Source organism: Arvicanthis niloticus, chromosome 15 (genome assembly GCF_011762505.2).
Source record: "Arvicanthis niloticus isolate mArvNil1 chromosome 15, mArvNil1.pat.X, whole genome shotgun sequence".
Taxonomy (NCBI): Eukaryota; Metazoa; Chordata; class Mammalia; order Rodentia; family Muridae; genus Arvicanthis; species Arvicanthis niloticus.
Window position 1 is genome coordinate 54106854 of NC_047672.1, and position 13594 is coordinate 54120447.

At 40.4% G+C, this 13594-nt stretch overlaps 1 protein-coding gene across 1 annotated transcript in view; it reads left to right on the forward strand.

The window, feature by feature from the left end:
- The window catches only part of Slc25a13 (solute carrier family 25 member 13), a 169821-nt gene that overhangs the window by 126807 nt on the left and 29420 nt on the right, over window positions 1-13594 (forward strand). The window contains exon 14 of the mRNA XM_034519298.2: window positions 11931-12071. Coding sequence (XP_034375189.1) covers window positions 11931-12071 — 141 coding nt within the window. The remainder of the gene's footprint in view (window positions 1-11930; window positions 12072-13594) is intronic.

Sequence of the window (13594 nt, forward strand, 5' to 3'; positions counted from 1 at the left end):
AAGGATGCTGGGAGGCCAAGGCTGAGGTCTTGCCAGATGCATATTCTCTAGAATGACCACATTCTCTCTGTTTCCTCAATGAGGTCCCCCTCAGTCAGTGTGCTGTGTATGTCTCCATCTCTTCTGAGGATAGTCATCGAGCAGGGCCAACCCTATGACCTGGTTGTATTTGAATTACCTCTTTAAAAAAAGACTTCCCTCAAAATGTAGACTCATTCTGACATTGGTAGCAGAGCTGTGTGTACAAATTTTAGATTTTATGATTCAAACCATAACAAGTGGGGTTCTAGGCATGTCCGACACACTTGTTGCGGAAGAGAGCTATGAATCGGCCTAATACAAAGTGGTTATCTTACTTAAAGCATAGTGAGATTTGTGATTTTTTTCCATTTTTAAAACTGGATTGTGTGGTTCTTGAGGGTGAGCATAATAATATCATGTCACAGTGTCAAAAGGTATGCAAAGGGTTTTGTTTTGTTTTCAACCTAGAAGAACTTGTGATTGTGGGAGGGTGAGGATACTTCTTGTAAGGGACCAGACCCAGCATGGAGTGAATGACCTTGGATGAACTCTTGCAGCTGGCCACATTTATCAGCTTGCTTGGGAGGCTGCTGAATGTCTGTCTTCAATACCTTGACTGTTTCTGAGCAATATACATTAATTTATACCATCTACTGTTACTTGATGAGAATCTGTTTTCTCTCTGTGATCTCTGTGAAGAGTAAAAACACTTGTTCTACCTTCGAATTATTTTGATGCTTCCATTGACATCAAGTCACGATGAGTAAATGGAAAAATACATTGAACCTAAGAATTCTTAAGAAGCCTGTTTTCTAACTTCCTCACATCTCAAATGCTGTCACAATTGTATATATTCATTTTAATGTGACAAGCCAGTAGGCATTTACTAGTCTAGAGCTTATTTGTAGGTACAATTTTGTTATATCTAAATAATCAAAATAATGTATTTGGGTTTAGTGAAAAAAAGTTACCCAATAACTTTATATTAATCTATTTTTGACACATGTAACACATATTTTAGAATGTCACTGTGCAATTAGATATTCTTAGCACATGTCATTTGTGAAAAGCACTTTAAATCTAAGTACACTCAATTGAGCATAATTAAAATATCAAGATACATATTCTTCATATACATTTTGCCACTTAATTTTTTAAGTAGCTATAAGTATCTACCATGTGAATTCAAATTAAAGGAAGGTGATTAAATTATGGATATATTTAATGCCTTTAGTTTAAAACATAGCAGAAATTATGCTGTATTAAAATATAGTGCCATGTTTCTGTGGACAACAGATTGATGGTTTCAATTGTTTTCAAAGAAAGGCTGTTTTTTTCTTTTCCTTTTTTTTGTTTTTGTTTTGTTTTGTGTTTTTAACACTTTCCTAGTTACTTATGACAGAATCCTCCAGGTTCTACAAATGAATATTTGGGGATACTGTCTCATTGAGTAAGGATACTCTGCAGAAAAGCTTGTTGTCCTCAGACAAATGAAAGAAAATGGATTATGGGAGAACAGAAAGAGTAGGAGCCCCTGAGGATGTAGTAGACTTGGATGGCTGATACCTTCTGCAGTCGTGATAATGAGCCTGTTCGAGTTATAGCAAGAAAACTGATTTGTTTGTGCCCCTTCTACCTAAAGAATATTGTCAGTTTCGTGAGGTTTATTGAGGGTCATTGTTCTTTGGATGTTTAGAGAAAAGGGACAATACATCAGGACTGTGTTACATTTCTAAATATTTTTTGGAATGCTGTTTCTACTAAAGAGATAGCTGTACCCTCACCCCACAGCCATAATGTTCCCAGTGCATTCAGAGGCATCAAGAGTAAAGCAAGTCTTTTTTGTAACACAAGAAGAAAAATTGGGGTTGCAAACTTGTGAGGAAGCAGAGATAGCAAGCTTATAAAAACACCTAGGCATGGACCAAAAGAAGCCGTGATAGAAGCCATATTTCAGGTTCTTTGCAGAGTAACCATCTAGCCCATTTTACTGAGAGGGGATATTAGACGGAAAAAACTATAATTTTACTTTGAGCCCCAAGAAATCATATCATGTGAAAAATTAGAGCATTTTGGAAATGATGATGCTTTGTGTGGAGAAAGCCGTATTCATTTGAGAAGCTTGGTGTGGGGGCTCCATGCTGGCATAGTTGCAGCTGCCACAGCCCATTTCCCTCTCTGGTTGCTCTCGGGCCACAGGGTGTAAAGGTGCATTTGTGTTGATGATAGGAGTCAGGTAGGAATTGCAATGGCCAAAGCTGTGTATAAAGGTGTGAATGGCGGTATATAGAGAGGTGGAGTGTCTATTGTTCGATCGTGAACTAATTCTGTACTTATGTTAAATCTATACCACCTAGAATAACCATTTTTTTGCCACTAATTACCCAATTCTAATTACCCATTGAGTCTAAAGTAGGCCTCAAAGATTCTATTTTAATGATTTAGAGATTATAATTTCTACTTGTCAGATTTCTGTGTGATTTGTTGACTAATCTACAAAGACAAAATGGGATAAATCTTTTAAACCAATTTGATTTATCTAAAAAAAAACAACACCTCTTCACATCTCTTTGATGTGTATGGATCTTTTATTTATGTGTTTGATAAAAGCATCATGGGAACTGTGGTCTAGATGATCAGATTGACTAAAGATACAAGCAGACACAAAGAAGAAAAAAAAAAAAACTCAAAACCTACTTCGATGCTCAGTTTCTTTGGTAATAAATTAGCATAAAGGTTCTGAGCTTTGGTTTGAAATTAGGCCATGCTGGGCTCAACTTTTATCTCTACTGTGGACAGAATTCTATCTCTCCTTTCTCATCTCCAGAAAGGCAAGAGTAACAGAGCCTGCACTGGCCCAAATGGAGGATGGGGGCAAAGATGTCTGAGTAGAGTTCAGCATTGTGCCCACTGCGCTGCAAGGGCACCCCAGATGTCTAACTCTGGCCTCTTGAGAGGAAGATGAAGAGAAAGGTTTTGTGAGGGTGCTGTCATTCAAAGCTTATAACTGTGACTTGTTTCTAGTCACACCTATGAACCATTCATTCTTGGGATCTGAGTCTTCAAATGACTATCCATCCAAGGTCCCAGAATGTAACTTAATGGAAGAAGGTCTGAGTAGCCTGCACAAGGCCCATCATTAGCACCAAAAATGAAAGACCTCCTTTACCTTGCTTGTTAGCAAACCACATCATTCCAGAAAGGGACTTTCAGGGTCGATGCATGTATAGTTGGTGTTGTCAGAAGCTTTGTGAAGATGATTGTAGTGGTGGTCCCAGTACGGGGACAGCCTTACTAGATAAGGACCAGTAGATACCTCCTGGTGCTAAGAAGGCCAAAGGTATTAGAACAGCTTGCACATTCAAACACTAAAGACATGAAGGAGATGTTAAGAGGCAGCTAGCCAGGTGTAGTGGTGCATGCCTTTAATCCCAGCACTCAAGAGGCTAGGCAGGTGGTTCTGCAAAGTGAGTTCAAGGTTGTGTTTCTTCTCCTGGGAAAGCCTTCATACCCAAACAACCACAGCTTGACAAATGTAAACTAAATGCAACTTCTTATGATCCTTGCATTGGTATATTCTCAGTGTCTGGCCCTCCTCCAGCACACGGAACCCCTGCCTAACTATGGACTAGATGAGATTCCTGGTAATAGATGCTGGAGACTATACTAGAAAGATCATTGAGGCAGATTTCTTCATCATGGTTGAAGGAACTAATGCTGATACACACTAAAACCAGTCTCCTAGATTCCTCCTTTGAAGTAGAAAAGATCAGTAAATAGCTACTGACTATCATGCTCACAGGTTATATGCAAGGGAAAGGGGCTCCTAGCTGTAGGCAGAAGGAGCCTCCCTCTTTTACTGCCTGTGCTGCCTGTACATGGCTTTTCAGTACCTTTGTCTTGCTATTTATGGGTCTTTCATTTATTTGGTTTGTGCTATATTTAAATTTTTTTCTGATGTTCTACTAAATGGATGAACACCTATAAAATTCTCCATGTGACTCTTTTAACATCTCTGGAAAACTAAGTGAAAACTTTACTTACGAAAATTGCTTTGAATGTTAAATTAGTTTGAGGAAAAAGACATTTTAATAATATTTAATTTAATTTTTTTAAATGGTGTTTTTAATAACATCTGTATTTGAAATTGAATTGTGGGCAAATATATATTTATAACATTGACTCTTCCTGATAACAATAGTTGGTTCCCTAGTCTTTAAATCTTTTATCCCTGTTACAACAAAACACAAAACCTATAATTTTCTTTATTTTGGTCCTGGGTATCTTACATAGTTATTTCTTGCTAATGATACTTATTTTCAAAAAAAAGTTGAGGTATAAACTCTTTTTGGATATACCAGTTCTTTCTCTCTCCTCTGAAGATATGTAATGTTTTTGAACATCAGGTTCTTCCTGTTTAGAAATGTAATAGTTGGTTATTCTTTTTCTTTTTTCTTTCTTTTCTTTTTTTCTTTTTTTTTTTTTTTTTTTTTTTTTTTTTTTTTTTTTTTTGCTACTATTCAGTAGCAAAACTGAAATAATGTGGATTGTCAAATATTCTTCCTCGGTATGATAACTTCCTAGGTAAGGATCCACATGGCACTGAACTTATGAGTCATGTATACACACAGTAGGCTCTTTGTGGAATACCCATTCGGTATTGCCTATGACTCTGGCTCCTCTGCTGACAGGTACCAATACAGCCTTAAATTGGGTTTTGGTACTTCACTGTCTGCTGTGGCTTCCAGGCTGTTTTTGTTGAGTTTAGCAAGAGCACACACAAGCAATTCCTCTTTAATCACTCACCATCATCTCTATGCTGCTGGTCACAACTTCTTGTAGAGTGCCAGAATCCTGTTTTGCCATCAGTTCCAGGGGCCAGGGAGATCGCTGTGGTGACATGTCGGAACATTAGCTGCCTTGTAGCTCAGGCTGGCCTAAAACTTGTTTTCCAGGAAAGTCTTCAGATTGTTATTTCTCACTCCCCTCCTGTACTCAGAAATGACTGGGTCTTGCTTTAGTAAGAAAAATATATATCCCCAGCTGTTTTATCTCTGCACTCCTTGGTGACTCTAAATACCCACTGTCCTCTGCATACTCTCCTAGTGACAGTCATTTTCTCTCGTCCCTCTGCTCTGCCTCAGCAGCCACTTTGCTTTCACATTAGGTCACCAGGTTTGACTGTGTCTGAAGTCTGCAAATCCTGTTGACTTAGTTCACCATCTCCTTTCTAGAAGCCACATTCCCAACTTACTTCTCTGCCCTATCCTGATTCCCAGGACACTACTGTCTAGTTAGTCTATTCATTCACCACTTTTTTTTTTCAAAACAGGGTTTCTCTGTATAGCCCTGCCTGTCCTGGAACTCACTCTGTAGACCAGGCTGGCCTCGAACTCAGAAATCCGCCTGCCTCTGCCTCCCAAGTGCTGGGATTAAAGGTGTGTGCCACCACTGCCCAGCTTCATTCACCACTCTTGCCTTTAATTCTCCTTCCAACCTCATACAAACCCCTCGGTTGAGCATCAGTGGAGTGTGGCCTCAACTGAGTCTTAGTTCTCATCTCTCAGCTCACATTCTTCACATTCTGGGTTGATATCTCTTTATTATTCTCATCCTCTGAAATAGCTGCAAAAACTCAACTTCTTCCACCTTTCCTCCCATTCTGCATTCTAATACTGTTGGTTTTCATTGCACCCAGTGCCTCTCATCCCTTCCCTTCTCCTTACAGACATAATTGTTCTAATTGTACCTTTTCTCTCTTGCCCAATCTGCTAAAACTCTTAATTGTTACCCTTGGCTTGGGCCCCCTTTTCTCCAAATTAGCACCAAACACAGCCCTTTGTTATCTAAGCCTCTTCCCAAGCCTTGGATGCTCCCCTGCAGTTCTAAGCTATCTATGTTTACATACCCTCTCTTCATTCAGATTTAACTGCACCACATCCACTGTACAGGTCCCTCTTCAGGATGGTGGTCAGGGTCCAGTCTTTGTTCCCAGACTGTCTTTCCATGATTTGGCTCAGTGGCTTCATTTGCCACTATTCTCTTTCATACCCTTCTGTTCTATCTAAATTGGTGGTTCTTGACCCGTGGGTTGAGACCTGTTCAGGAGTTGCATATCAGATATTTTAAATATCAGATACTTGTATTATAATTCATTTTGGTTGCAAAATTACAGTTATGAAGTAGCAGAGGCAAGAAAATCACTTAAGATTGAAGCCAGCATAGTCTATAAAGCAAGTTCCAGGCCAGCCAGGACTACATAGCAAGACCTAAGCTTGCTCCTCACTTAACAAAGAAACAAACATACACCGGTAAGACTCATTTTAACTTAATTTTTTTTTTTTTTTTAGAAGCTCCATCTCCAAATACATGCACTTGCTGAAATGTAGGTGCTTAGGTTTCTCGGCTTAGTCACAGGCATCTGTGACTTTTGATAAACTAGTTTAACTTGTACAATTACTTTTTTGTATTTACCCTGATGTAAAGATACATAGTACATGCAAAGCAGGGTCCAAGTCATTCATGGGAGATATTAATTGGATGCCCAGTACTATTTCTCCTTTTATTTTAAGTTCTCCGGGAACGGGAATGCTTTCTTGTTCCTGCAAAATTCCGAGGGTGAACTTTGCCCTTTTGGGGGTGAAGCAAGGAAGAAAGTGAGTTAAGAGGTTTTACATAGCCCAGGTTAACCTCAAACTTTCTGTACAATAAAGGAAGTCTTTGTCTTCTTGACTGCCTCCATCTCCCACATGCGGAGGTTACAGATAGTGTGCCCCCACTCCAAGCTCTTAGGCACAACTTTGAACATAAGTGTTTATAAAACATTTAGAGGATAAGCATGTGGATAAATATTCAGGAGTAGAAACAAGTGTATCAGTTACTTTTCTGTTGCAGTGGTAAAACACCATCACCAGAAGAACTCCGTGAAAGAGTTTATGTGGGCTTATGGTTCTAGAGGGATACATGTCCATCCATCCACCATGGCAGGGAGCTATCAAGCTGCCCATAGATAGACAGCAGGAATAGGAAACTGAGAAATGTGAGTCTTTAACAGCAAGCATGAAGCTGACAAACCAGAAGTAGGATAACTCTCAAAGCCCACCCCCAGTGTTGCACTTCCTCCCACAAGTTTACAACTCCCCACATTGCTCCAGATAGTGCCACCAACTGGGGACCAGGGTTTCAGATGCCAGAGTCTAAGTAGCACATTTTCCATTCAAACCACCACAGCAAGTCTGTGTTTTTCCCTCAGTTGGAGTCAGTAACAGAAGCTAAAGCAAGAAAACCAGAAAGAAGTCCCTGCCTTCACTGAGGGTACAATCTACCACTGTGAGTTCAGTATGGCAAATCTTCTTTGAAACCCACCAGAGACTCCAGAAAGTCATAAGAAAATGATTTCTGACAAACACCACATGTACACAAAAGCCAGTATCTTTGCACATCCAGAGCTCTCAAGTGATGAGGGGCACAAAGCCTATGTGTACAATAGATGTTCCTGTTCATTGTTGGCCTGTTTGAGGTATCTTTGATCTCTACAGAGGAGGAACATGGCTGAGGTACTATGAATGGACAATAGAACCGGAGTTGGAAGAGCAGTAGGCAACCAGTGTGCTGTGCAGTGATCAAGCCCTAGAGTTGCCCAGATACTGTGTACCAAATGATAAGCATCTTTGCTCGGTGCCTTCAAGTCTCGTTTTCTCCCTACCTGACTCTAAAGGATCTGCTTCATCTTTGACACCTTTCCAGTGTGCTACCTTGGGTCTGTGGGTTCTTTATTTCTTAGTCTTCCAGAAGCTAGGTATTCATCCTTCCATTACAGTTTCTGCTGCATCCTGTCCCTGAAGCCCTAGGAAGTGTCTTTTTTCTCTTGTGTATTTCAAGTATCTTAAATTCAGCAATCTAACTTTGCTTTTCCTAAGAGTTGGTATCTGTCTGTTGTCTTGGAGTTAGAGTTTGAGAGCTAAGTTCCTATTTTATTGGATACATTGTTAACTTTTATAGGTGTTTGTAAAGAAATAAAATAATGAGACAATTCTGTGTCTAAAAATTATACCTTTGATAATGGCAATGCTTGGTTGTGAGATCAAAAGGAAAACATAAAAGCTATTCTCTGAAATAATATGGGGGACTGGAATTAGAAATCATAGCTTTTATAGACGATGAGAAAACCCTCAGAATTGACAGGCATCCTCAGATTGCATATTAAAGAGATTTTTTAGTCCTCTGTGTGCATAATCAGATAGGAAAGGGTTTTTTTTCTTGTTGTTGTTGTTTAAAAAAAAAAAAGCACAGACACGGAAATTCTTAATTAGTTATCTGGTGTGGAGTTCAGAAGTCACTACCCCTTACAAGCTCAGCAGGTGATTGTGACCTCGCCTGGACACAGAATCAGGACCTTATGAGAAAAGGAAAGGACCCCTATCTGTGTAGCGCCACTGCTTGGCCTTAACCGCAGGCCAGCCAGGCTAGCGGTGCATGGTCAGCATTTCTTTGCTTTTTGTAATAAACGAGGTAATCTGACAGATAAGTGAGCTGAGGGTCTATCTTCACATGGAGCACTCAGCTGCCTCCTCACCTGCTGTGAGTGGGCTGGGGTGTGCTGGGATGTACCCCTATTTGGGGCTTTGAGAAATCGTCCATTAAGGTTGCAGGCTGCAGTGCCTCTTTGTATACTAGCCTCCTGCCCCTTACATTGTATGCTCAGAATGTTCTCTCTACTCTAAAAACAATGAAAGTCAGTAGAGAAACCTACCCTTAGGCTAATTTCATCCTACTCTGTTTTGACCCATGGAAGAGGTTTTATTGCTCAAACTAGAACCTCTCCTCTTTTATAGTTCATTTTTGTATTTGATAATGATCTCCACTTTCTTATAGAGTTCTCTGGTCCAGAAGCACTAAAAGAATCTTCCCTGTGTGCTTAATATGGTTACTAAGTTCATTTCTTGCTCATCAGCTGACCACATCTTGTGGAGGAATCACCTGCAAACCCACAGTGTGCTCTAGGGTGGTGGAAACTACCACCCCCCACATTCCCAGGTTCCTACAGGAAGCACATATGAGCATGCGCAGCTCTTCTGAGCAGGGGACAAGATAGTATTGTATGGTCAAGGTAGACACAGAAGCCCCAAGTCATGCTATCTCAGGCTCTATTTCCTACTTCATGAGGGCCTTCCTGGGACCTCCCAAGTTGTTTGGATGGCCCTCCTAGACAAGGGTATGGGCAAGAAACATCGGGAGAGTGAACAGGGAGAGGTAGCCTGGATCTAAGAAATGCATGAACACCACTCCTCTGTAAATGCAGAGACAGGGAAATTTTGTTCTAAAACAACCAAATGTGTCCTGATGAAGATACTGAAAGGATATTGTTGAAAGGAGAACTTTGTTCGCCTCATTGTCCTAGGAGTACAGCATCTGTACAAAAATTTTAAATATAATAAGAAAAAATTAGACTGCCATGTTATCACCTCTGAAGTATCCCTTCGGTGTGCATCTTCTCTGTGTGCCATAACACTTTTCCACTTAACATGTACATTGAATATTTAACAGAGTATTTGGTACCTTGTGTTCAGTGCATGGGCGTACTCAAATTTATTTAATCTGTTCTCAACATTGGATATTCATGTTGTTTCTTAGTCTTATTGCAGCTATTATGACTGATACTTCCAAGACCATTCTCGGAGCTTAGTGCAGTCTATTTAGTACAGAGGGACCATCTGAGAGATGCATGTGTTGAGCAGGGCGGTGGTGGCGCACGCCTTTAATCCCAGCACTTGGGAGGCAGAGGCAGGCAGATTTCTGAGTTCCAGGCCAGCCTGGTTTACAGAGTGAGTTCCAGGACAGCCTGGGCTACACAAAGAAACCCTGTCTCGAAAAACCAAAAAAAAAAAAAAAAAAAAAAAAAAAAGAGATGCATGTGTTGAGTCCAGAGAGTAGAGAATCTTTCAGGAGGCACTTCTGTTTGATATCCACCCTAATTTACCTGTCCCCATAAGTTATGTGAGCCTCATATCTGTGGTCTGGCATTAGTGACATCGTTTCATAACACACATTCAGAATTGTGCCGCATCGTGACTAATCTTAGTTGGATTATATAAAAAATGGTATATTTTTAATTGAGAAATAACAACTTGGTAAGCGGCGAAAGGTGACCCGTGAAGATGGTTCGCTACTCTCTTGACCCAGAAAACCCCACGAAATCTTGTAAATCACGAGGCTCAAACCTTCGTGTTCACTTTAAGAACACGCGGGAAACTGCTCAGGCCATCAAGGGCATGCACATCCGCAAAGCTACCAAGTACCTGAAGGATGTCACTTTAAAAAAGCAGTGTGTGCCCTTCCGTCGGTATAATGGTGGAGTTGGTAGGTGCGCCTAGGCGAAACAGTGGGGCTGGACACAGAGACGGTGGCCGAAGAAGAGTGCAGAGTTTTTGCTGCACATGCTTAAAAACGCAGAGAGTAATGCTGAGCTTAAGGGTTTAGATGTAGATTCTCTAGTCATTGAACATATCCAGGTGAACAAGGCACCTAAGATGCGCCGATGAACCTACAGAGCTCATGGCCGGATTAATCCATACATGAGCTCCCCCTGCCACATTGAGATGATCCTCACTGAGAAGGAGCAGATTGTTCCAAATCCAGAAGAGGAGGTTGCACAGAAGAAAAATATATCCCAGAAGAAACTGAAGAAACAAAAGCTCATGGCACGGGAATAAATTCAGCATAAAATAAATGCAGATAAAATTAAAAAAAAGAAAAAAAAAAAAGAAAGAAATAACAACTTGGAGACCATTAAGAAAAAAAAAATACAAGCTTACAGTTAATATGGACTTAGCTTCAAAATGATGTTTCCTGTATTACACTCTTTAAACATTTCACTGTCGATTTTGGGGGTGTGGTACCCAGCCATCCCCAAAGCAAATGAGCACACAGTGTCAAAGTCCAGGCTGTAATCAATGTAATTCATATCTTTACCATTTGATGTATCATTTAGTTTACATAAAAAGAATGATTCCATACACAGGCAGTATATAAATAAAATTGTAAGAATAATCCCGTAAAATGGAATTTGAACCCTGCTGGTTTTTCTTAAGATTTTCTCCCTCTGAGTTCACAAGTCTTTGACCATTTTTAAATCACTGCCAGAATCAGGACATCTGTGATACAAGTTGTCCTCTTTGCCCCCTCCTGTTTTGAGACACAAATTTGTCTATTTGAATATTAATTAATTTTTATTTTATTATTTTGTGTCTAGTAATGCCTTTGTATCTTTGGCTTGGGTGCTGTGGTAGCAGTTATCCATACCTACTGAAATCCTCTGTTCTTCTGGTGCTAGGGATCAAACTTGAAGTCTGGTGCATGGGAAGGCCTTGTGCACACCACTGAGAATTCTCTCTGATTTCAGGGTGAGGGGAGCCAACCCCAGTCTCTCTCAGCTCTTTGTGTTCTTTTGTTCTCCACACTAAGAAACTAAAATCTCTGTCTAGAGGCATCCAAGCCACAAGTGAATTTTGATTCACACTTATAGTCCCTAGTTGCATTTTTTAAATTTAATTACGTGTGTGTGTGTGTGTGTGTGTGTGTGTGTGTGTGTGCGCGCGCACACACACACAAACATAATAGAGGAGGTCACAGAACAACTTGGTAGGAGTCAAGGGTTCAAATTCCATTTTCCACCATATGATTTCTAGGAATTGAACTCAGATCCTCAGGCTTGGTGGCAAATACCTTTACCCATTTAGCCATCTTACCAATCCACTAACTGTTTTAATTGGTGGATAGAACCAATGATCTGAGACCATCATCCTATGAGGATAGAATATCCCAAACTTTGTTCAAAGAATGTATTCTTCTCACTTTAATCCCTTAACATGTTTCAGCTTTGATCCTAAAATTTTCCTTTTTCTCTTTAGGCTGGAGGCTCCCAAGTGATTTTCACAAATCCTTTAGAAATAGTTAAGATCCGCTTGCAAGTGGCTGGAGAGATCACCACTGGCCCCCGAGTCAGCGCTCTGTCTGTGGTGCGAGACCTGGGGTTCTTTGGCATCTACAAGGTAACTTTTCTTTTATTGGTTTGTTTGATTGCTGTTATCTTAAGTATATAAGAATAAGTCCTGCTGAAACCCATAGGGCACTATCATGCCAATTAGGTGGTGTCCCTTCCTACCATCTGCCAGCAAACTGCCCTTAGATAGGAAGACTCAGAAGGTCTGTGATGGGGGTGGCACCTGATAGAGTCTGACAGCATGAGTCTCTTCGGTGACACTGACCTCAGCCACTGGCTGCAGCTTTTTTTTTTTTTTTTTTTTTTTTTTTTGACTTGTATTGATATAAAAACTTGATTCTCTTTGTTGTGTGTGTGTGTGTTACATGGGGTGGTGGGCACACACATGTTTTTATGTGTGAACACATGTATGTGATAGTCAGAGGTCAACATTGAGTGTCTTCTACCACTTTCCTTTCTTTTATGACATGTGTTTCTCGCTGAACTTGGAACTCACTGACTAGACTGGCTTGCAATGAGTCCCAGTGACTCCAGTTTCCACCTCCCCAACACTGGGCTTACAGGCATGTGACCACAGCTAGCTTTTTATATGTGCCCTGGACAGCCATGCTGAGATCTTTAACCCTGCATGACAAGCAAAATGTGAGCCATCTCCCCAGCCCCCAAACCAAAATCTTAGATCAAGAATTTGCTTTCGGGTCGTACATATCTTCGGGCACCAGGTGATTTTCCTGTATCAATACCTCTTCTTAATTATTATTAATCTTGTTCTTCTTTTATAAAATGGTTTTCTAGGATAACAATGTCAAGTTTTAGTGGAAATTTTTAGTGGAAAGTTTCCCCTACTTTTCTACTACAAAGTTGCATTGGAATAGCCCTTAATACCAGTGCTCAAGAGTTGGGACAGATGATCACTGTGATTTCAAAGCCACACATAGAGAGTTCAAACCTAACCAGAGGCGCACACAGAGACCTTGTCTCAAAATGTAAAATAAAGTACATTATTTGCATCTATGTCCAGCACTAAATTTTATTGAACAGAAGGCACCCACTCTTTCCTAACAAGATTTTAACAGAATCTGTTACCAACTCAGTGGAGTGAAAAATTCAAAGTCTGCCTGAAGCCGTTTAATTTATATATGCAGAAAAATAGATAATTAATAGAGTATATACACAGATAGAAATGTTTTATTCAAAATATGTGTGTGAATTTTAAAGATGAACCCCCCCTCCACCCTTCCTTACTGCTTTTAGACCCTACTTAGGTTGGCTTCTAGCGTGCACTGTCTTCACTTTTACCTAAGCCATGCAGATGAAGTGCTTTTGTTGTCGGAGGCCCTAGGAGTTTACCCTATAAACACCTAACATTGGGACACTGAAGTCTTCCCCTCCCCCATTATCCCACATGGATATAAGGGAACCTGCATGGGTAACAACTGACCCTTCTGAGAAGTCAGGGCCTTCTGCATGGTGTTTACGGTGTTTATGTTCCCATTTCCCCAATACTTGGCTTGTTTCTGGGTTCTGCAGGTGACCTCAGTGAATATGTAGAATTGCTTCCAATGGAGAGAT